The sequence below is a fragment of the Protomyctophum bolini genome, assembly GCF_963924005.1.
Source record: "Protomyctophum bolini genome assembly, chromosome: 20".
Taxonomy (NCBI): Eukaryota; Metazoa; Chordata; class Actinopteri; order Myctophiformes; family Myctophidae; genus Protomyctophum; species Protomyctophum bolini.
In genome coordinates, this window is record NC_137881.1 from 16,657,688 (window position 1) to 16,683,266 (window position 25,579).

General features: G+C 38.8%; 1 protein-coding gene across 1 annotated transcript in view; it reads right to left on the reverse strand.

The window, feature by feature from the left end:
• Window positions 1-369: 369 nt before the first annotated feature.
• Window positions 370-25,579, reverse strand: part of LOC308334920 (pyruvate carboxylase, mitochondrial-like) — a 378,126-nt gene continuing 352,916 nt past the window's right edge. The window contains exons 23-27 of the mRNA XM_080791818.1: window positions 20,791-20,965; window positions 18,386-18,459; window positions 14,551-14,691; window positions 13,677-13,778; window positions 370-3,789 (exon numbers count right to left, since the gene is read on the reverse strand). Coding sequence (XP_080647944.1) covers window positions 3,640-3,789; window positions 13,677-13,778; window positions 14,551-14,691; window positions 18,386-18,459; window positions 20,791-20,965 — 642 coding nt within the window. The 3' untranslated portion in view covers window positions 370-3,639. The remainder of the gene's footprint in view (window positions 3,790-13,676; window positions 13,779-14,550; window positions 14,692-18,385; window positions 18,460-20,790; window positions 20,966-25,579) is intronic.

The following is a 25,579-nucleotide window of genomic DNA, read 5'->3' on the forward strand; positions in this document are numbered from 1 at the left end:
CGGAGGAATTGCGGAAAATTGCGGAAATTGCGGAAATTTGGGAAATTGCGGATATTGAGGAAATTGCGGAAATTGAAAATTGCGGAAATTGCGGAATATTGCGGAGCAATTGCGGAAAATTGCAAAATGCAGAAATTGCAAATTGCGGAAATTGCGGAAATTGCCTTTTTTGTCCTTTTTGGACCGTGGGCAATAGCCTATATCGTACGGCATAACCCCCAACCGTTACTTTTTACTTGGACCTGTGGATAACAAGCACTTTTATAAGTTTGGGTACCGGGGAGACAACAAAGTTCTCTTTTGGGACTCGAAAGTCAGGCCTATGAAGATTGTAGGGAATGGATATGCAGTACAGAGTACACACAAGCACACAGTTATGATTAACTTTATTTGTAAGGTCAAGAACAATTACAATTAGATGCCATTTTGTTTCCCTTTTGTGTGCACTCTCACAAAACATTTATTTCTCAAGGACTTTCAAATCCTTAATGAAAGACGGCTTATTATTGCATGTAAACTACCAAAGTAAATTTAGATTCTGCCACTAAGGTGAGACAAAACAAAAAAGCCAAACTAACACGTTTTAAGTCTAATAAACATCAATGCATCTCTGATGGTATTAAAACAAATGAATGAAAGCCGCACCAAGGCATTATACATCTCAAGGTCACCACAACTAAATCTGAAGAGAAAAAACAGTTGGTTCCATTTAAAAAGAAAAAAGGGAATTGAAAGAAAATAAAAACCAAATGTCAGACTTTATTTTTAATGTTCTCCCCTGATGGTCTATATAATGCACGAGCTAAAAGAATAGGTCAACATTATATTCTCAAGCCCAAAAGCAAATAACATTTTCCAGCGGGGGTGGCTATGCGTTCCCCCCCCTGCTTTATTTATACTATATTATTTTCCAGACACTAAACATCAGTACAGTACATTGTCACAAGCACGCATTGAATGTCAGATTTCCTGCTGGCTAAGACATTAAAGAGAAACACTCGACAACAACACAGTTTGCATTATAGCGCAACTTTATGCTATGATCGTAGATGTGCAAATGTACACAGTGAGAAGATGGCAGAGAGGAGAGGAGAGGATATAGGAGAGAAGGGAGGGGAGGAGGGTAGAGGGCTCTCAACTCAGATCAGAGAGGAACTGTGCAATAGCTTTTCAAAAACACTCTCTTACAAACCTCAGACCCGTTACATTGTCTTGGGACAACCTTAGAAACTATAATAACTCGCATATATGCAAATGTACAAGGCTGTATCATGAAGCAAGGTGGGAAAATGCGGAAGCATCAGCGTTTCCCCTTCTAAAATATAGGCTCTTAACTACAGTAGACGTGGCCCGTCAGCATATTTTTTTTACATCATTGCATAATTACATAATTTCTCTCATTCTAACTGTTAATGGAGAGAAAACATGGAAGGAAAGATTTAAGACAAAAAAAAATAGTCTTTTGGAAGGAAAGATTTAAGACAAAAAAACGAGGCTTCTGGAAGGAAAGATTTAAGACAAAAAAAACGAGGCTTCTAGAACAATACAAATCAAATGTGTAGAGGTATTGGGACAGTATGTTGTCATCAACGTCTAACATGGAGGCCAAACAAAGCACATAACCAAAATCAGACAACCTTGTCATATATATATATATATATATGCAAAATGTTCTGTACTGCAGATATGTATTTAAAGTACAAAAAAAAAGTCTCAATACTTTCATACGTCACTATTTCAAAGAGACCACTCTGGTATATAATGGTAATGGACCCAAGGTGATGCGGCCCCCGCTGCAAACGGCGTTCGACCTCACATCCAGTTTCCTTCCTTGTGTATCGCTCCCATTTGCCCACGGTATAGGAACAACATTCAATCTGGCCTAAGATGATTCTCGTGCATTAAATGAGCTTGTGGCCGAGGCCAAATCGCACAACAATCTGTGCAAAGTTAATTGAGTGTTTGACAACATTAACTTGACAGTGACGACATAGCGAGGTCACCACATAATCAAGATGTTAAGATCTGTCGTGTGCTGTTGCCATGGGAACCTGCACATCCAGCGTGGTGGCGTTCTTTTCACAGGGAGGCGAGTGTCGGCGAAAATATTTTTGCACTTCTGTGTGTGTTCATACATTCGTACTTCTGTGTGTGTACGTACATACGTATGAATATTTAACGTTTGTTGAATATTTTTAGGAACGTTTGGGGAGGTGGAGGATCACAGGCTCACACCTACTTACAGTACGCGCACAATTACAAGTTTGCATTCACTACTTATCTGTACAAGCAGACACACGCACACGCACGCACACGCACACGCACACGCACACACACACACACACACACACACACACACACACACACACACACACACACACACACACACACAGGGGTGACATTTGTAATCTACAGCCGCCGAGTGCCGTTTGCGGGAATCTCTAGAGTCCTTCATTAGTCCGCCTAATTTCACATGATTTGACAGACGGTTAATTCATGAATTAATCAGCAGAGCTTGGGCTTGTGGAAACCGCGTGATGTGCCTCCAATACTCCATACTGCCATGTACTGTACACACAGGCCGACACATGGATTGCAGTTTGTATTGCAGTCATGGTGGAGTGGAATACGTTTACATACATATAAACACAACACGTATAAACGCATCCGACAAGGACAAACTAATCTCAAACTCATGTGCAGCTTCCATTATCCAGATACAGAACTAGATAGTAAAGACATATTTCACTTTGGGGCAGGCATGTAATGGCTATTATAATACTATAATAATATACAGTTTATACTGTCACTAATGTTGTCTACCCTCAGTCATTTCAATGAGTTTGTGCGGGTCTTTGATAGTGAAAACAGTTCACTATCAAAATGTGTATTTGATTTATTTCGTTTTTCTCCCCGTTTGTTGTCCATTTCCAGGAATAATTACACTTGCCCAATTATTTGATTGCAGGTAGTGTGTGCAGAGGAAGAAATAAGTGGAACCTGAGAGTGAATCCTTTTTGGAGTGCAGGATGATTCATTTCACAGCCCAGTGTTCACACATGCCAACTGCTGAGGGTGAGTGTGCTTGATAATTAGATGTTGAACCAAAGTGAAATAGTCCATGAACACGAATATATCCACACGTCTACTTCTGATCACCAAGAACAGTCATCAATACAATATCACCTCTCACCGTTCTGATCAGACGAGAATTTTGTTTTAAGTCATGGAATGTTGCAGAGTAGCATTTGAATCATAAAGACATCAGAACATGAGTGACTGTGAACCCTCAACCTTATTTACCCAAACGCTGAATAGATTAATTATTTGGATTTGGGTCATTTCATGTAGTTTGACAGTGCACAACTTGCACAACTCCAGTCCAGCAATAAAATATAGATAATTGAATGGATATTATTAACGTGGGGCATAAAGACTTGCGATTTGTTAAAAAAAACACAAGGTTGATAATTCGTATTTGTGCTTTGTTATATTACTTTGTTATAAAATGAGTCGTTTCACATGAAGTAAAAGATGAAGAAACCCTCTTCTTCTTCTCTATCTCTCGTTCTCCATGTTTTCCAGTATGAGAAGCCTCACTCTCCTCCTCCTCTCCCATTTCTCCCTGTCTCGCTCTCTCTACTCCTCTATCTCCATGATGAGGTCGTCTCCTTCCAGGGTGGAGTCGGCCGGGGCGTGGATAACCTTCACCGTCCCGCTCACCGGCGAGTTGACCACCGTCTCCATCTTCATGGCCGACAGGACGCAGAGTGGCTGTCCCTTCTCCACCTGACGGAACATTGTTAAAACGTCACAGCGGCATTGGCATTGCATCGAGATTGTATTAGTGATAGTCGTTTTTGATTTAATTTGATTATCTTTATTTTTGAAACCTTCAGGTAAAACAGTAAAATAATATACCGTACGGCATACTATAGCACGCCGTTTTTCATCATTTTTGAGGATTTGAAGAAAATTCAAAATTTCAAAAAACATGGGTTATAGCCCATCGTTTTTTGAATTTTTGAAAAAAATGTTATCCTCATTTTTCATCATTTTTGAACATGGGCTATAGCCCCTACCGTACGGCATACTATAGCACGCCGTTTTTCATCATTTTTGAGGATTTGAAGAAAATTCAAAATTTCAAAAAACATGGGTTATAGCCCATTGTTTTTTGAATTTTTGAAAAAAATGTTATCCTCATTTTTCATCATTTTTGAACATGGGCTATAGCCCCTACCGTACGGCATACTATAGCACGCCGTTTTTCATCATTTTTGAGGATTTGAAGAAAATTCAAAATTTCAAAAAACATGGGTTATAGCCCATCGTTTTTTGAATTTTTGAAAAAAATGTTATCCTCATTTTTCATCATTTTTGAACATGGGCTATAGCCCCTACCGTACGGCATACTATAGCACGCCGTTTTTCATCATTTTTGAGGATTTGAAGAAAATTCAAAATTTCAAAAAACATGGGTTATAGCCCATCGTTTTTTGAATTTTTGAAAAAAATGTTATCCTCATTTTTCATCATTTTTGAACATGGGCTATAGCCCCTACCGTACGGCATACTATAGCACGCCGTTTTTCATCATTTTTGAGGATTTGAAGAAAATTCAAAATTTCAAAAAACATGGGTTATAGCCCATCGTTTTTTGAATTTTTGAAAAAAATGTTATCCTCATTTTTCATCATTTTTGAACATGGGCTATAGCCCCTACCGTACGGCATACTATAGCACGCCGTTTTTCATCATTTTTGAGGATTTGAAGAAAATTCAAAATTTCAAAAAACATGGGTTATAGCCCATTGTTTTTTGAATTTTTGAAAAAAATGTTATCCTCATTTTTTATCATTTTTGAACATGGGCTATAGCCCCTACCGTACGGCATACTATAGCACGCAGTTTTTCATCATTTTTGAGGATTTGAAGAAAATTCAAAATTTCAAAAAACATGGGTTATAGCCCATCGTTTTTTGAATTTTTGAAAAAAATGTTATCCTCATTTTTTATCATTTTTGAACATGGGCTATAGCCCCTACCGTACGGCATACTATAGCATGCCGTTTTTCATCATTTTTGAGGATTTGAAGAAAATTCAAAATTTCAAAAAACATGGGTTATAGCCCATCGTTTTTTTAATTTTTGAAAAAAATGTTATCCTCATTTTTCATCATTTTTGAACATGGGCTATAGCCCCTACCGTACGGCATACTATAGCACGCCGTTTTTCATCATTTTTGAGGATTTGAAGAAAATTCAAAATTTCAAAAAACATGGGTTATAGCCCATCGTTTTTTGAATTTTTGAAAAAAATGTTATCCTCATTTTTCATCATTTTTGAACATGGGCTATAGCCCCTACCGTACGGCATACTATAGCACGCCGTTTTTCATCATTTTTGAGGATTTGAAGAAAATTCAAAATTTCAAAAAACATGGGTTATAGCCCATTGTTTTTTTAATTTTTGAAAAAAATGTTATCCTCATTTTTGAACATGGGCTATAGCCCCTACCGTACGGCATACTATAGCACGCCGTTTTTCATCATTTTTGAGGATTTGAAGAAAATTCAAAATTTCAAAAAACATGGGTTATAGCCCATCGTTTTTTGAATTTTTGAAAAAAATGTTATCCTCATTTTTCATCATTTTTGAACATGGGCTATAGCCCCTACCGTACGGCATACTATAGCACGCCGTTTTTCATCATTTTTGAGGATTTGAAGAAAATTCAAAATTTCAAAAAACATGGGTTATAGCCCATCGTTTTTTGAATTTTTGAAAAAAATGTTATCCTCATTTTTCATCATTTTTGAACATGGGCTATAGCCCCTACCGTACGGCATACTATAGCACGCCGTTTTTCATCATTTTTGAGGATTTGAAGAAAATTCAAAATTTCAAAAAACATGGGTTATAGCCCATTGTTTTTTTAATTTTTGAAAAAAATGTTATCCTCATTTTTGAACATGGGCTATAGCCCCTACCGTACGGCATACTATAGCACGCCGTTTTTCATCATTTTTGAGGATTTGAAGAAAATTCAAAATTTCAAAAAACATGGGTTATAGCCCATCGTTTTTTGAATTTTTGAAAAAAATGTTATCCTCATTTTTCATCATTTTTGAACATGGGCTATAGCCCCTACCGTACGGCATACTATAGCACGCCGTTTTTCATCATTTTTGAGGATTTGAAGAAAATTCAAAATTTCAAAAAACATGGGTTATAGCCCATCGTTTTTTGAATTTTTGAAAAAAATGTTATCCTCATTTTTCATCATTTTTGAACATGGGCTATAGCCCCTACCGTACGGCATACTATAGCACGCCGTTTTTCATCATTTTTGAGGATTTGAAGAAAATTCAAAATTTCAAAAAACATGGGTTATAGCCCATCGTTTTTTGAATTTTTGAAAAAAATGTTATCCTCATTTTTCATCATTTTTGAACATGGGCTATAGCCCCTACCGTACGGCATACTATAGCACGCCGTTTTTCATCATTTTTGAGGATTTGAAGAAAATTCAAAATTTCAAAAAACATGGGTTATAGCCCATTGTTTTTTGAATTTTTGAAAAAAATGTTATCCTCATTTTTTATCATTTTTGAACATGGGCTATAGCCCCTACCGTACGGCATACTATAGCACGCAGTTTTTCATCATTTTTGAGGATTTGAAGAAAATTCAAAATTTCAAAAAACATGGGTTATAGCCCATCGTTTTTTGAATTTTTGAAAAAAATGTTATCCTCATTTTTTATCATTTTTGAACATGGGCTATAGCCCCTACCGTACGGCATACTATAGCATGCCGTTTTTCATCATTTTTGAGGATTTGAAGAAAATTCAAAATTTCAAAAAACATGGGTTATAGCCCATCGTTTTTTGAATTTTTGAAAAAAAAATTATCCTCATTTTTAATCATTTTTGAACATGGGCTATAGCCCCTACCGTACGGCATACTATAGCACGCCGTTTTTCATCATTTTTGAGGATTTGAAGAAAATTCAAAATTTCAAAAAACATGGGTTATAGCCCATCGTTTTTTGAATTTTTGAAAAAAATGTTATCCTCATTTTTCATCATTTTTGAACATGGGCTATAGCCCCTACCGTACGGCATACTATAGCACGCCGTTTTTCATCATTTTTGAGGATTTGAAGAAAATTCAAAATTTCAAAAAACATGGGTTATAGCCCATTGTTTTTTTAATTTTTGAAAAAAATGTTATCCTCATTTTTCATCATTTTTGAACATGGGCTATAGCCCCTACCGTACGGCATACTATAGCACGCCGTTTTTCATCATTTTTGAGGATTTGAAGAAAATTCAAAATTTCAAAAAACATGGGTTATAGCCCATTGTTTTTTGAATTTTTGAAAAAAATGTTATCCTCATTTTTTATCATTTTTGAACATGGGCTATAGCCCCTACCGTACGGCATACTATAGCACGCAGTTTTTCATCATTTTTGAGGATTTGAAGAAAATTCAAAATTTCAAAAAACATGGGTTATAGCCCATCGTTTTTTGAATTTTTGAAAAAAATGTTATCCTCATTTTTTATCATTTTTGAACATGGGCTATAGCCCCTACCGTACGGCATACTATAGCATGCCGTTTTTCATCATTTTTGAGGATTTGAAGAAAATTCAAAATTTCAAAAAACATGGGTTATAGCCCATCGTTTTTTGAATTTTTGAAAAAAATGTTATCCTCATTTTTCATCATTTTTGAACATGGGCTATAGCCCCTACCGTACGGCATACTATAGCACGCCGTTTTTCATCATTTTTGAGGATTTGAAGAAAATTCAAAATTTCAAAAAACATGGGTTATAGCCCATCGTTTTTTGAATTTTTGAAAAAAATGTTATCCTCATTTTTCATCATTTTTGAACATGGGCTATAGCCCCTACCGTACGGCATACTATAGCACGCCGTTTTTCATCATTTTTGAGGATTTGAAGAAAATTCAAAATTTCAAAAAACATGGGTTATAGCCCATCGTTTTTTGAATTTTTGAAAAAAATGTTATCCTCATTTTTTATCATTTTTGAACATGGGCTATAGCCCCTACCGTACGGCATACTATAGCATGCCGTTTTTCATCATTTTTGAGGATTTGAAGAAAATTCAAAATTTCAAAAAACATGGGTTATAGCCCATCGTTTTTTGAATTTTTGAAAAAAATGTTATCCTCATTTTTCATCATTTTTGAACATGGGCTATAGCCCCTACCGTACGGCATACTATAGCACGCCGTTTTTCATCATTTTTGAGGATTTGAAGAAAATTCAAAATTTCAAAAAACATGGGTTATAGCCCATTGTTTTTTGAATTTTTGAAAAAAATGTTATCCTCATTTTTTATCATTTTTGAACATGGGCTATAGCCCCTACCGTACGGCATACTATAGCACGCAGTTTTTCATCATTTTTGAGGATTTGAAGAAAATTCAAAATTTCAAAAAACATGGGTTATAGCCCATCGTTTTTTGAATTTTTGAAAAAAATGTTATCCTCATTTTTTATCATTTTTGAACATGGGCTATAGCCCCTACCGTACGGCATACTATAGCATGCCGTTTTTCATCATTTTTGAGGATTTGAAGAAAATTCAAAATTTCAAAAAACATGGGTTATAGCCCATCGTTTTTTGAATTTTTGAAAAAAATGTTATCCTCATTTTTCATCATTTTTGAACATGGGCTATAGCCCCTACCGTACGGCATACTATAGCACGCCGTTTTTCATCATTTTTGAGGATTTGAAGAAAATTCAAAATTTCAAAAAACATGGGTTATAGCCCATCGTTTTTTGAATTTTTGAAAAAAATGTTATCCTCATTTTTCATCATTTTTGAACATGGGCTATAGCCCCTACCGTACGGCATACTATAGCACGCCGTTTTTCATCATTTTTGAGGATTTGAAGAAAATTCAAAATTTCAAAAAACATGGGTTATAGCCCATTGTTTTTTTAATTTTTGAAAAAAATGTTATCCTCATTTTTCATCATTTTTGAACATGGGCTATAGCCCCTACCGTACGGCATACTATAGCACGCCGTTTTTCATCATTTTTGAGGATTTGAAGAAAATTCAAAATTTCAAAAAACATGGGTTATAGCCCATCGTTTTTTGAATTTTTGAAAAAAATGTTATCCTCATTTTTCATCATTTTTGAACATGGGCTATAGCCCCTACCGTACGGCATACTATAGCACGCCGTTTTTCATCATTTTTGAGGATTTGAAGAAAATTCAAAATTTCAAAAAACATGGGTTATAGCCCATCGTTTTTTGAATTTTTGAAAAAAATGTTATCCTCATTTTTCATCATTTTTGAACATGGGCTATAGCCCCTACCGTACGGCATACTATAGCACGCCGTTTTTCATCATTTTTGAGGATTTGAAGAAAATTCAAAATTTCAAAAAACATGGGTTATAGCCCATTGTTTTTTTAATTTTTGAAAAAAATGTTATCCTCATTTTTCATCATTTTTGAACATGGGCTATAGCCCCTACCGTACGGCATACTATAGCACGCCGTTTTTCATCATTTTTGAGGATTTGAAGAAAATTCAAAATTTCAAAAAACATGGGTTATAGCCCATCGTTTTTTGAATTTTTGAAAAAAATGTTATCCTCATTTTTCATCATTTTTGAACATGGGCTATAGCCCCTACCGTACGGCATACTATAGCACGCCGTTTTTCATCATTTTTGAGGATTTGAAGAAAATTCAAAATTTCAAAAAACATGGGTTATAGCCCATCGTTTTTTGAATTTTTGAAAAAAATGTTATCCTCATTTTTCATCATTTTTGAACATGGGCTATAGCCCCTACCGTACGGCATACTATAGCACGCCGTTTTTCATCATTTTTGAGGATTTGAAGAAAATTCAAAATTTCAAAAAACATGGGTTATAGCCCATCGTTTTTTGAATTTTTGAAAAAAATGTTATCCTCATTTTTCATCATTTTTGAACATGGGCTATAGCCCCTACCGTACGGCATACTATAGCACGCCGTTTTTCATCATTTTTGAGGATTTGAAGAAAATTCAAAATTTCAAAAAACATGGGTTATAGCCCATTGTTTTTTGAATTTTTGAAAAAAATGTTATCCTCATTTTTTATCATTTTTGAACATGGGCTATAGCCCCTACCGTACGGCATACTATAGCACGCAGTTTTTCATCATTTTTGAGGATTTGAAGAAAATTCAAAATTTCAAAAAACATGGGTTATAGCCCATCGTTTTTTGAATTTTTGAAAAAAATGTTATCCTCATTTTTTATCATTTTTGAACATGGGCTATAGCCCCTACCGTACGGCATACTATAGCATGCCGTTTTTCATCATTTTTGAGGATTTGAAGAAAATTCAAAATTTCAAAAAACATGGGTTATAGCCCATCGTTTTTTGAATTTTTGAAAAAAATGTTATCCTCATTTTTCATCATTTTTGAACATGGGCTATAGCCCCTACCGTACGGCATACTATAGCACGCCGTTTTTCATCATTTTTGAGGATTTGAAGAAAATTCAAAATTTCAAAAAACATGGGTTATAGCCCATCGTTTTTTGAATTTTTGAAAAAAATGTTATCCTCATTTTTCATCATTTTTGAACATGGGCTATAGCCCCTACCGTACGGCATACTATAGCACGCCGTTTTTCATCATTTTTGAGGATTTGAAGAAAATTCAAAATTTCAAAAAACATGGGTTATAGCCCATTGTTTTTTTAATTTTTGAAAAAAATGTTATCCTCATTTTTCATCATTTTTGAACATGGGCTATAGCCCCTACCGTACGGCATACTATAGCACGCCGTTTTTCATCATTTTTGAGGATTTGAAGAAAATTCAAAATTTCAAAAAACATGGGTTATAGCCCATTGTTTTTTGAATTTTTGAAAAAAATGTTATCCTCATTTTTCATCATTTTTGAACATGGGCTATAGCCCCTACCGTACGGCATACTATAGCACGCAGTTTTTCATCATTTTTGAGGATTTGAAGAAAATTCAAAATTTCAAAAAACATGGGTTATAGCCCATCGTTTTTTGAATTTTTGAAAAAAATGTTATCCTCATTTTTTATCATTTTTGAACATGGGCTATAGCCCCTACCGTACGGCATACTATAGCATGCCGTTTTTCATCATTTTTGAGGATTTGAAGAAAATTCAAAATTTCAAAAAACATGGGTTATAGCCCATCGTTTTTTGAATTTTTGAAAAAAATGTTATCCTCATTTTTCATCATTTTTGAACATGGGCTATAGCCCCTACCGTACGGCATACTATAGCACGCCGTTTTTCATCATTTTTGAGGATTTGAAGAAAATTCAAAATTTCAAAAAACATGGGTTATAGCCCATCGTTTTTTGAATTTTTGAAAAAAATGTTATCCTCATTTTTCATCATTTTTGAACATGGGCTATAGCCCCTACCGTACGGCATACTATAGCACGCCGTTTTTCATCATTTTTGAGGATTTGAAGAAAATTCAAAATTTCAAAAAACATGGGTTATAGCCCAGTTTTTTTAATTTTTGAAAAAAATGTTATCCTCATTTTTCATCATTTTTGAACATGGGCTATAGCCCCTACCGTACGGCATACTATAGCACGCCGTTTTTCATCATTTTTGAGGATTTGAAGAAAATTCAAAATTTCAAAAAACATGGGTTATAGCCCATCGTTTTTTGAATTTTTGAAAAAAATGTTATCCTCATTTTTCATCATTTTTGAACATGGGCTATAGCCCCTACCGTACGGCATACTATAGCATGCCGTTTTTCATCATTTTTGAGGATTTGAAGAAAATTCAAATTTTCAAAAAACATGGGTTATGTTCCCATCATCATGGTAAATTCATGGCAATTTAGTTTGACACGTCACATGTGATTTAAAGCATAATGACATTTTGAAAATATTGCCTTATATATAGGTGGTACGCCAACTTACAACCCCTGAATTTACCACGATCCACTAAATATTTCATTCACAAATCTTAATGTTATTTATGTTTATTTATGTTATCATTAAAAAAAACCTTGAATGATTACTATTGCAATTTATTTTTGGTCACGTCCCTTTTTAGCTTAGCTGGCCTAACAAACCCAGTGATGTTTCTTATTCATTTCAAGGACCCTCAAGTATCAGGCCACGGACACCCAAAGAGACTCTTTTCTGTTTCTCTGGCAACCCAATCTGCTCTGTGCACTCCTCAATGCTACTCTGAGCATGTACAAATGGAACCAAATGGACCCGTAACGGTCCATTTGTACACCTGTAAGGGTCCATTTGGTTTCTAACTCCCAATCATTTATCTGGGGGACCTACACTAGAACTACATGCAGTGGCACAACTCTATGATTAGTTGGCTTGGCTTGTGCTGTGTTCAAAGTGAAATTGTATGGAGGGATTGATCACGTGGCTTGCACAAGTCTGGGAACAGGACATTGAATGATATATTATACCGTAAATGTAATATACTTTAGGTGCATTTGATTGGCCATTTGTTCATTATTAGTTTTAGGATCTTATAGCTGTATAGACAATTTTCATTAAAAAGCCAACTTAAATTAAGTTACACTTCATTATTGCTACAGGCAGAATTTTCACCACAGAGTCCTGGGAGAACATAGTACGACTTGAGTTTGGGCCTTTTTCCCCCCCTTTCTATTCTTAATGAAATGTAAAATATCAAATATGAACTTTCTGTGACAGAGTAATGTTGAGCTCAGTAGCCATGCATTTTATCAACACACAACATGATGTGGCTCCTCGAGCGTAAAAACCACCAGACAAGGTGGTGAAGTCACTAGAGAAAAAGAGCCATATTGTCAAGCCATATTGTCAACCCATTTTGGAGGCGGGAACCCCTTTTGGTGTTTTAAGCATTATGTTATACTTTAGCTATTGATAAATAGCAGATCTACAAGCTCATACCGCGGCACCGAGTGCCGCACTACGAGCTTGTAGATTTGCTATTTTTGATCCAGGTCCCTGGAACAACATATTTTCAGATGGGGGTCGGCGGCCAAATACATTTAATTATGGGGGTCCTTGACATGAAAAAGGTTGAGAACCACTGACATAGAAACATTGTTTTTTCAGAGAACTGTCTGATTTAGAAGACCTTTTTTTTTAATCGGCCTCGGGTCTAAATGGGTTAAACCACGGCTGGTATGGTAGACTTAAATGGTTTGTTAATACAGTGATCAAATGGGTGGGCTGCGTGCATCTTCAGAGCATAATGATCAAGGAATCAATTGTGTGTTTATGGATCTCGCTAATATCTACAGAGCAGTAGCTTACTAGCTAGGCAACGCTTGCTTCCACTGTGGTCGGTAATTGAAATGATTCCCCTCCGTCCACTTCCATTGTAAGTGCGATCTTTAGCAGCGTTTTTCTCGGAATTGGTGGTGAAACGTAACACAACCCAGAACCAGTATGTCAATGACATATCTATCTATATATCACATATATTTCGTCTATATATATATATATATATATCCTGAAGAAGGCAGTTGTACCTGCCGAAACGTTGGTTCCTACTCTGCATCCTAATAAATAATCGCACTATCAGTGTGTGCGGCCACTCTTTAGTCTTTTTAAGAGTTAACTCTTTAAATGACATGAACGGAACCTCACCTTGGTGCCAACTTCCACCTTGACCTCCAGGACCTTGCCAGGCATGGGGGCTCCCACCTGGCCCTTAATAGCCTTCACAGCCTTGGGATGGAACTTCATTTCCTTGGGGACAAAGAATATATATATATTTGTATATCTGCTATTCAAAAACCAAGCTCATGGCCTGCGAGCTTGTACATGAACAGTTTTGAAAAACCTTGAAAGTGTGAGAACTTTCAAGATTTAGAAGGCATTTGTAGAATCGTCTGCATGGTCTTAAAAGGATCCCTGGCTAATACGACAAATATGCCTTAAAACATTATACTCACCCTCTACAACTAAAATAAAAATAAATAAAAACACTATTTTCACTCAATAGGAACTGGTCCTGTCGCAAGTTGATGATGTCATATGTCTATATGGCCTAGCCCTATGGAATGTATGGAATGCATATGCTAATAAAAAACAACACTTCCTAAGGATAGTATGAGCATCAAAGCAACATTTAAATACTTTTTATTAGCACGTGCATTTCATATATTCCATAGGGCTGGACCACACATAGACATATATGACAACCTCAACTTGCGACAGGAACAGTTCCTATTGAGTGAAAGGTGTTTTTATTTTTTATACTTTAACCTTTTAATGGGTTACAAAAGTTGTCAAATGATGGCAGGTATGTGAAACCTGCTTGCCTGCTTTTTAGAGTGAGGCAAATATGAGCACGAGACAAGAGCAGCAGTGTGCACTTTGCGTGGGAAAGAGATTGGATTTCAATACACACGCATGTTGTGTATTGTAAACGAGGTCTATACTGCGCATCCATCCATCCCGACCTCCGTCACCCCTTGTCTCCCCCCCCCTCTGTGCATCCCTCGCTCTGCCCCCATACCTTCATGGCGACGGTGTCTTTCACCAGCACGGATCTGAGCTGCCCGTTGAGCTCAAAGAACACCTCCCTCTGACCGGCCTTGTTCAGGTCTCCAAGGGCCAGCGCTTTGATGTGGAGGGTCTTCCCTCTCTCGATCTCCACCTGGGGCAAAGAAGAGAAGAGGTGGAGGGGGGTGGTATAGGGGAAGTGAGAGGAATGAGAGAGAAGAGGAGAAAATAAAAGGCGGAGGAAGCGGATGATATGAAAGGAAGGGCAAGTGAGGGAGGGGAGAGAAGAGAAGGTTGATTAGAAACGCCAAGTAAATATGCTATAAAGAATAAATAATGTGTTCCCCTGGCCAAGACCAAAGAGAAGGCAATAGAGAGAGAATTTAAGCATTAGACACTCTTCTCAATATTGACTTGGAAGTGTGACATAAAAATAAATGTCAAACGACGGGGTAAATGGTTGTGAAAGTAGAGTGCAAAAAAAGCAACAATTTAGTGCTTCAAAGAAACTAGGATAAGAGCGGTTGAGAGAAAGACGACATGAACTGTGAAATGTTATGGGAATACAGCCGTACAATAAAAAAAAAAACAACAGTGCATGTCTTCAGCCTCTGAGGTTTTGCCCGTGAGCTCCAACTAATGCTCTACATCGACAGCAGATCACTCTTCGCATGTGGCGAGAGACATACTGACATACGGTAACTACAGTAGAGAGAGAGAATGACAGCGAAGAAGGATAACCCTAGAGATGGTAGGGAATACAAAGAGAACAAACGGAATGAGAGAGAGAGAGAGCTAGAAGAAAATTCTCCCCTTCTTATAGTCTTCTGTATGTCACTGTGGGATTTAATCTGCTAGGTAGAAGATAAGTCTTTATAGTAGTTCTTTCTTTCTGTGATGCTGTATTTGTGTTTCATTTGGTTATGTACTTGTTGGACATTTCTGTTATTGTCTTGTCCTTACTGCTTTGGCCAGGTCTGTGACTTGGCTGTTTGAAATAAATGTAGGTTACATACGTTCCCATGCATATCAACTCCGGGTCACTGCTGTTAGTCCTACCTCCCTATATAATTCATTTGACTCACGCTCATTCTCAATATGCTGTAACATGTGCATGTCTTCGGCCTCTGAGATTTAGCCAGTGACTCCACTCACGCACGAGCACACGCACACGCACACGCACGCATGCGCACACGCACCCCCCCCCCCCCACACACACACCCCTTGCCATCGGAAACACGATTTACGTCCGGCCCGTCTGCATTCCTCTCCGTCAATGCCATTTCTTTCTTCCACCCCCTGGCACTAATTTTCTTTTTCTGGCAGTTAAATTGCCCTGTCTGTCCGTCAGTCAGTCTCTGAGCCTGCCCTGTCCGTCAGTCAGTCTCTGAGCCTGCCCTGTATGAATCAGGAGACACTGCTATAGGAGCAGTGGACCTACAATGCCTTGTCTTCATTTTGTATTATTTGTTCCACTCTTCAATAACTACAGTATTGCTCTCGCCGCCGTGGTCTCGGACCTCACTCTGTATCTCTCTCTCCTTGCTGAAAATAGCCCATCTACAAGTTCACAACGCGTCGCAGCGCAATGCATTGTGAGCTTATAGCTATCTGCTATTTTCAGCATGCAACCAAGTGTAAAATGACTTAAACTGGATCTCTTGTCCACTAGTCCCTTCCTAACATTTTAGTGTAGTTTTTATTTGTTGTCAAAATTGTTCAATATATTTAGTCTTAGTTTTAGTCATAATAGCTTATAGTTTACCCTCTGTATGCCTCCCCCGTTCTCCCCACGACGGAGGCAGTCACCGAGCCTCCATTGATATTCTGAAGTTGCTCTCAGTACAAAAGAGTAAAGTATACACTGTACTGATCTTCTGCTCTCTCTCTCTCTGCCTCTCATTCTTTCTCCATTTCGCTCTGTGGGGTGTTCAGATGCCCTGGACTCAGACTGGACCTCCTCGTCCCCATTCTTCCCTCTTGATACAAAAGCTCTGTATTTGTTTCATGAACCGGCAATTGGTCTATGAGAGAGAATGCCTATTCCTTATGATCTTATAAATCTACACTTTTTGAGGGGCGCTATCCCCTCCTATGTCCAGCTTTGAAGGTTTATGTATAAACACAAACATTGTCCTAACACAAACATTGAATGCCATTGACAATGAATGGCCAGTTTTGAGTGTTTGTGTAAACACAAACATTGTGTAAAAACAAACATTGAAGACGAAAGTGAGGATGCAAATTGTGATTGGCCGGAATGAGATGATGTATGATGATAAGAGGGCCCCTCACTTCACACGGGTGTGATTTGGTTTTTTAATATTTTAATTTTTAATACTTAGCCCGCCAGCATTTAATGAAAAATTAGGATCTAATTCACACCAGCATTTGACCCAGTCGAGCTCTTATTTTGAAAAGCCACATTTCCAGACTACCGTTAGTAGTATTATCCTAGTAAGTTTAACAGGTCTCGTTCAACTGTTGTTTACAAAATGGGTGTATGCTGGGGCACTGGAGGAAAACTGGAGGAAATGTTGTTTTGACCAAAAATGCCATCTGGGACAAGGAATAGGAGCTCATTGTTTATTTGTAAGTCTTGTCTTCTCGCTGTCATTCAACTCCATCGGAATTGTAAAATCAATTACTTCCCAGCTGTTTTCCGAACTCAACTCCAAAGACTAATTAAACACGGCAGCCTTCGGGTACTTTTAAATGTAATTTCCGTCACAGCGTGTGTGTGTGTGTTACAGAGAGAATCAATAAATAACAAGCCTCGGGGACAGCGTGATTAGACAAGCAAAGTATCCTTAAAGCCAGTGTTGACTCTTGAATAGTTTTCATTTAGTGTTAGTCACATTTTAGTCACCTGGCTGGAATGTCCTTAGTCAAATTTTAGTCGACTAAATATCATACGATTTTAGTCGACTAAATCTACAGTTCATTTAGTCGACTAACATGTATGTTGGCGGGCCTTGATGCCGTCATAATGGCTGATTTTACACTTGCTGAAAATAGCCTTGGAAAATGACTTGGATCTCTTGTCCACTAGTCCCTTCCTAACATTTTAGTCTAGTTTTTATTTGTTGATGAAATTGTCATTATATTTAGTCTTAGTTTTAGTCATCATAGCTTAGTTTTCATTTAGTTTCCCTTTAGTTTTCGTCAGTGAAAAAAGGTAGTCGACGGACATTTTTGTCACAGTATTAGTCTATGAAATCAACACTGCTTAAAGCCGGATGTATCTTCTTCATGGTATGACTAACATATCAGCATACGTGTCGTATCATATGGTCGTCTTACCACCTAGCGGCAGTAATAAAGTTAAAGACGACTTGGTATAGAATTACGCTCTGACTTTCCGCCACAAACACATTTTCGTCTAAAAATAATAATAACATTGATAATATTCGTCGCTGTTTCAAATGAACTCTGAATTCGTTTTGTTTTAAGATAATGCTCCAAAGACAATGGAAATGGACTTTTAACCTAGATCAGAGAAAGTGTGTTTTGTGAGGAAATAAATGCTATTCAAGGTATATTAATAAAAAATAAATCACACCCGTGTGAAGTGAGGGGCGCTCTAATCATTGTGCATCATCTCTGTGTCCTCACTTTTGTCTTCAATGTTTGTGTTCACGCAAGCTGGCCATTCATTGTCAATGGCATTCAATGTGTGTGTTTACACAAACCCTCAAAGCTGGACATAGGAGGGGATATAGCGCCCCTCAAAAATGATACACTTCTTATTACTCAACTCATAATTCCAAGTGCTTGTCAGGATGTGTGTGTGTGTGTGTGTGTGTGTGTGTGTGTGTGTGTGTGTGTGTGTGTGTGTGTGTACGTACCTCAAACTCCTCAGCAATCTTGGGTCCGTCCAGGAATAGCCTGGTGTTGAGGCAGTCCACTGGACCAAAGTTAGCTGGAGAGAGAGAGAGAGAGAATGAGAGAATGAAAGAATGAGCAATTTAGGCATTAGGCAGACACTTCTCCAAAGTAGATGATCAGAGTACATTCCATGAACCCTCGTCAACAAGGAGTAAATGATCACGTAAACTTAGAGTGCAGAGAAAAACAATGTAGTGCTTCAAGGCACTAGGATAACAGGTAAACATCTGTCCTGGCAGCCATCTGCTAAATATTCCTTTCTGTGGCTCAGACTTTAAGCACAATTCAACTTTGGTAGTGGTTTGGCTTGTGTATGATGTGTACCTTGCTATGATGTTTAGCATATTGATGATTATCCCCAATGGTTGCTCTGTAGTCTGTAGATTAAACATTAGTCCAATATATTCTCCCTTTTGACAGAATTTGACTTACTTTGCACGGCGACAAGTCTCAGAGTCACACACAAAAGCAAAGCAGATTCTGCCGACCATAAAATTACAAAACTCGGTTTCGCGTCACTGGGGAGATCCGTTTTTAATATGCAGAGCAACTATTGAAGATATTATTAATATTTTGAGTTACGTCATGGTAAGGTACTACTAAAGTAATGCAGGTAGGCCTACTATTAAATGCACAAGCAAAACCTCAACCAAAGTTTGAGTGCTTTAAAGATGCAATAGACCAGTGGAGCTCAAACTTTTTCATGTCAAGGACCCCAAAATGAATATAAATATTTGGCCGCGGACCCCCATCTGAACATATTTAGTGCCAGAGGGGCCCCATTTAAGATTTCTGAAACAAAACAATTTTGGGCCCAACAAAATTATTAAAATTATCATTTCATATTCAGACTCCTTTACTATTTTTATTCCACCCCTTTTTAAAGCGCTGTGGATGTATCATACTGTATATTAAAAGAAAAGTTCATATTGCAATGGTTAATATGAACTTTTAGTTTGAATAACTTGTATCAACCTCAGCTGGAGCCCACCTGGGCAATCTGAGAACCACTGTCAACTGCTTTGATTTTGACCAGTATCCAAAATACACTAATGTATACTTGACTGTTGTGATGTGCAGTCATTCCCCTCATTCATCCATTCAAACCCATTTAGGCCTTTAAAAAATGTCTTCTAAATTCTGATAGTTTTCTGAAATACCTCATGTTTCTGTATCAATGGTTCTCCATATTTCATGTTAAGGACCCTAAAGATTATATGTAATTGGCCACCGACCCCCATCTGGAGAAAGATATTGCAGACCTACAAGCTCGTAGCTATGAGCTTGTAGATGTGCTATTTTTCAATAGCTAATGTATAACATAATGCTTAAAACGCCAAAAGGGGTTCCCGCCCAGAATGGGTTAACAAAGAGAAATAGTGATGACTTAATGTGATGGGAAGAATGCTGTGACGAAGATGTTCATTACTTCAATTAAATACTTTGACATAGATTGTGAAAAGGATATACATTAATATCAGATTTTCTTTTCATGTCAACGTACTAGCTATGCACATCACAAGCTTGTGAGAATTGAAAATGAGGACAAATGAATCTCACTCAGATCAAAGAATTGACTTACTACTGGCTAAATTAGCCACTTTCATCTTGCCGTCTCTATTTTGAGCATGTCATTAAAGGCAAAGTATTGCCAGCATAACTGTAGCAGGCGGTTCACAGCGTAACAGCATGTGGTCGTGGCTGTTGCATTTCAACGACCAGCAGTAACGATGCATTTTAACAGCAATACGATACATGGTTGACGATACGATACATGGACGATATTGGTTCATTATGGCGATACGATACGATTCAATGATTTGAAATCAATACAGTAACTATTTAAAATACATTGACATTATTTTAAATTAAGTAATTAACCCCCTCTTTTTCATTTTTCTTCAAAGAAATGCTAAATACCACGCACAAAGATGTAGTAATGATACAATCGATTAATTGCATAGCAAAACGATTCGATACCGATTATTTCCATTGCATTGCGATACGATACATAGTCATTGTTGCTGTTTTCATTTCGATATACTTCGATTCTTGAAATTAAAATCGATCTTTCGATGCAGTTACTATATCGTTACACCCCTAACCAGCAGTGTTAATTTTGTTGACTACAAGGTTCTCAACGTTTTTGACTGGGGACCCCCGGAAACGCATTGGCCATGTGTCTCGGGACCCCAATGTCAAACTGCTCAGAATACTTTGATAATATTCAATGCATATCAATGTCACTTCAGTTCAAACATGTAGACCCTCTAAAAAGACCTGAGTTAAACCGTACTCTGTTATTTACAGGGGTTACGGTGAGCCATAAATGTTTCTCCTTGAATGCTTGAATCCGCCCACTCACCGGTGAATTCCTTGAACTCCTGGAACACCTTGGGGTACATGGCCGCTGACATCACGTCCTCGGGGGTGATGTCATCACCGTACGTCGTGCGAAGCTGCTCTTCCAGGGCCTTGAAGTCCAAGTCGGGGAGCGAGGCGCCGGGACGCCCCTCGATACGGGGGAGGTTCTTTAGGACCTAGAGGGGTGGAACGGAGGGAGAAGGTGACTAAATTAATACAAACTAGATAAAGTGCCCCTCGGGGCACAGGTCCCCAGATTGTGGCCTCCTGGTGGCGCTATAATAGGCCAATGTGAAAAGGGGTGCCATTTCTTCTTACGCCTTGGATGGCAATTGGATGATTTGAGGCATTTTGTTCCAAAAATGTGTTTTGCAAAAATGTACCCGTTGGTGGTGCACTGGTGCTATAACAGGCCAATGTGAAAAGGGTGGGATATATTCCTCAGCCTAGTAGGAAAGTCTGTGAAAGATTGCACGTAAATTGCACGCTGCATTCTTGATTTGAGGCTTTTTGTTCAAACCGGGCCAATCCTGCAAACTTTGAAAGCCAATGTTAGCCAATTTGGATGGAATATGAAATATCGGACAGATCCGGCTTGAACACATGACTATAGAGATAATGTGTAACGATTTGCGGGATTTCTGGACAGAATCTGGAGGAGTAATATCCAAAAATGTGTTTTTTAAAAGTCGGCCTCCGGGTCGCGCTATAACAGGCCGTTCTGGAAATCTTGGGGCAGAGGTTCATCGTTGGCATCCAGGGAGTGTGTGTGCAAAATTTTGCATCGACCGGCTTAACGGTGCCGGAGATTAGCTGGTAACAGACGGACACACGGCCACACGGACACACACACACATACGGACGGAGTGCAAAACATACTCTCTGCCCATGCCTTCGGCCTGGTGGAGACAACTATTACATGCTCCCACTCGCAGGGTCACTCGCAGTGTCCCCGTGTGATGGTGGGATATGTGTAGCCTGGTTAATAAACCAGACCGAATCAGCCGTTGGCAAAAAATGTTTTGCCTGCCAGCGGATTACGGTCTGGAGAGGCTCAATTGTACGCCCATTTCCTACACCAGAGAAATGGGGCGGCCAATCGGGACACGGTATGCAATATGGGCGGGCTTTGGTACAGTGACTTTCAATGCTTGAGACCTTTGACTGCTCTGACCAATTGCGTCAAAGAGAAAATGTTTCAACCCGCCGCCCTGGAAATGAAATCCAAGCTGAGCCTCCCCAGACTAATATCCTGCGGTCCGTGCAATATTAGTCTGGTTTATTAACCAGGCTAGGATATGTGTGCTTCGCATGGACAAACTATTTTACATGGATGAAAAGCTGCTTATTATGGAGAGGTTCCGCAATATTTATTACAGGCACAACGTTTCAACCTTTTGGATGCTTATAACCACTTTGTGATACAACTAGTGAGAATAAGACTGTAGATCTCAAAATAATATATGGAAAACTTTTCTTTTTTAAATGTTTCCTGTAATGATGACATGGTCAAAATAGGGACCTCAAAGAGGTTCAAAAACAGCTAATTTATAAAAATATATAGCACACAGTAGTGGGTTTGAGAGTAGGGCACAGGAAGAAGCCGAGAGGGGAGGAGTGGAGGGCCACGTGAAGGAAAGAAGTGAAAGAATAATATATAAAGTGCATAAAAGGTTAATTAAGAGGAGTTTATATTTATGTGAAATACTGTAGCACCTCCGCTACATACCGCCGACGTCTCTCCACAGTGAATTCTTGTCATGCCAGCCTCGTCTCTCTCTGCTTCTCTGGTTATTAATTCATCACTCTCCCTCTCTCTCTCTCCGTACGGTAAAGAAACATCACAGACGTTGATGTGTGCATCAACGTGATGCATGCTTGAGCTAGTGTGAGTGCGCAGACGTGTACATATACAGCCATCTGCGCGCACGCGTCTGTGTCTAATCTCGCAAACCACTGAACCGATCACCACCAAATTCCTTATGTAAGGCACGCTGCCAGTAAGCCAAGGTAGTAAATCCTTGAATAATTTTCGTCTGTCGGGTGGAAAACTATATTTTTACAATATTATTTATCTCTGGAAACTAAATGTAATACCTCCTACAATTCTATGTGCTTGTCAGGGTGAGGGGGGTCCCCAGTTCAATATTTTGGGAGGTTGCACCCTGAAAGGGCTTAGACTGACACGTATTCATTCACATAGACACACATGTTGGCTAATGACACATACTGTAAGTATAAATCAGTCACGACAGACAGTCACAAAACTCATCTAAAGTCACCCTAAACCTAACCTCTAAGGACGCTTACCCCTAAACTTATTTGCCATTTTTGAAAAACATTTTAAAATAGTTCAACTAGCCGATCTACATCGACACGTTGTGAGCTTGTAGATCGTCTATTTGAACAATTTTAAAAGGTTTTTCAAAATATGAAAAAAGGCAAATAATTTAGGGATAAGGAGTAAGGGGTGGATAAGATATAGCCCTTGAATGCCTAAACCCAATTCAAATTATAAGGCTAACAATACAAACCTTTTTAACCATAAAAACAAGCTTTCTCAACCAGGAAAGTTGTCCTCACAATTAATTGCCTATTTCTCAAATGATCATATAGTTGTGGGGACATTTAATTGGCCCTCATGAGTATAGTGTAACGCATGCACGCACGGCGCACACATCTTGGCCCGTCTTTGTGGTGCGGCAGGAGGAGGAATGAGGGATGGGGGGGGCGCCTGTCATAGCCGGTGGTTTAAGACGATCCAATGACTGTTGTGACGTTTTAGCCGTAATCTTTCTCTGTGCTTTGTGCCATTTTCTGAGACGACCTCCTACGAGGACACGTGCTGTAGAGAGGAAGCTCTGCTAATCCCGTCTGGCGAAGGCTGGCCGATGACAGCTGCCAACGACGTTATAAATCAGGGACGTCTGACCGTGTCAAAAGGGTCTGAACTAAAATCAGTGCTTCTCAAACTCTTACAACAGCTCTTATATTTAACACATAGCATGCAAGCCCAGTCTGCAGGCTCACACAACGCGTCACAATACAACAGTATTTTCACTCCCCCCCCCCCCCCCCACTCTCCATTACTTTTATATTCAAAAATTTCAGATATGCACAAGCTCACAGAACGTCACTTCGGGCCACGCAGCGAATTGCTATCGTTGAAACATGAAAGTGTGAGAACTACTGATTCAGAAGGCATGTGTAGACTCGGCCTCAGTGAGAACTACTGATTCAGAAGGCATGTGTAGACTCGGCCTCAGTGAGAACTACTGATTCAGAAGGCATGTGTAGACTCGGCCTCAGTGAGAACTACTGATTCAGAAGGCATGTGTAGACTCGGCCTCAGTGAGAACTACTGATTCAGAAGGCATGTGTAGACTCGGCCTCAGTGAGAACTACTGATTCAGAAGGCATGTGTAGACTCGGCCTCAGTGAGAACTACTGATTCAGAAGGCATGTGTAGACTCGGCCTCAGTGAGAACTACTGATTCAGAAGGCATGTGTAGACTCGGCCTCAGTGAGAACTACTGATTCAGAAGGCATGTGTAGACTCGGCCTCAGTGAGAACTACTGATTCAGAAGGCATGTGTAGACTCGGCCTCAGTGAGAACTACTGATTCAGAAGGCATGTGTAGACTCGGCCTCAGTGAGAACTACTGATTCAGAAGGCATGTGTAGACTCAGCCTCAGTTCTTAATTGGTGAAACACGTGTGACAGTGTACATTTCCAAAAAGGGAAGGCATGTATTTTTATACTGAATGCCCACCGGCGATACAAATTAAACACCAGAAGGGATATCAGAAGCCGGGGCATGGTTTTATTTTACCCCCCGGGACAGATTGAACCCTGGTATGCATAATACGGTATGTAAAAATTTGCATGGCGTCTATTCTATTCACTGGGCAAATCTGCACAGGTTTCACGTGCGTGCGTGTGTGGGGGGGATCGCCATGCTCCATTTCCCCTCTATTAAAATAGTTTTAAATGCCACAGTTTTGGTTGATACATCTGTTATGCTAATTGTTACTGTTAAATGATGTATGATGCACCATCTTACCACTTACATGCGCGTGCGTGCATGTGTGTGTGCGTGTGTGTGTGTGTGTGTGTGCATTACACAGAAAATATAGCAGCTAGAAATATGTCTGGCATTAGCCCATATATGTCTATGCAGCATTTCATAGCCGTTTGCATCCATTGTCATTATTAACACATATTTATTGTTATTTATGGCTGAAACATTGTGTTCCATGGTGAGTGTTTGTACTGTAACAATGTCAATGTGTGTCTTTGCTTCCCCAAGTGTTTCTAAAAAAACACACGTGTGCTTGGAGGAATCTCTCAACACAGGGCCCAATGCAATGCTATTAGTCACACAGCTAACCGTTCAAAGATACCAGCCTCATCTCTGTGCGCATGCACGCGTGTTCGAGTGCGAGTGCGAGTGTGCGTGTGCGTGTGTGTGTGTGTGTGTGTGTGTGTGGGTGTGTGTGTGTGTGTGTGTGTTGCACAAAGATACTCATCCCATTGGAGTCCATGCTCATTAACATTTTATATCCTCTGATTTGTACCACCCAAACCACTTGACTGTGTGTGTCTATATGAACGTGTGTGGCGTGTGGCTATGAATGCGCGCGTGTGTGTGTGTGTGTGTGTGTGTGTGTGTGTGTGTGTGTGTGTGTGTGCGTGCGTGCATGTGTGTGCGCGCACGCGCATGTGCGTACATCTTCACTACCAAAGGGATAAAAGACAAACATTTCCTCCAAGGTTATTTGCTCCCTGT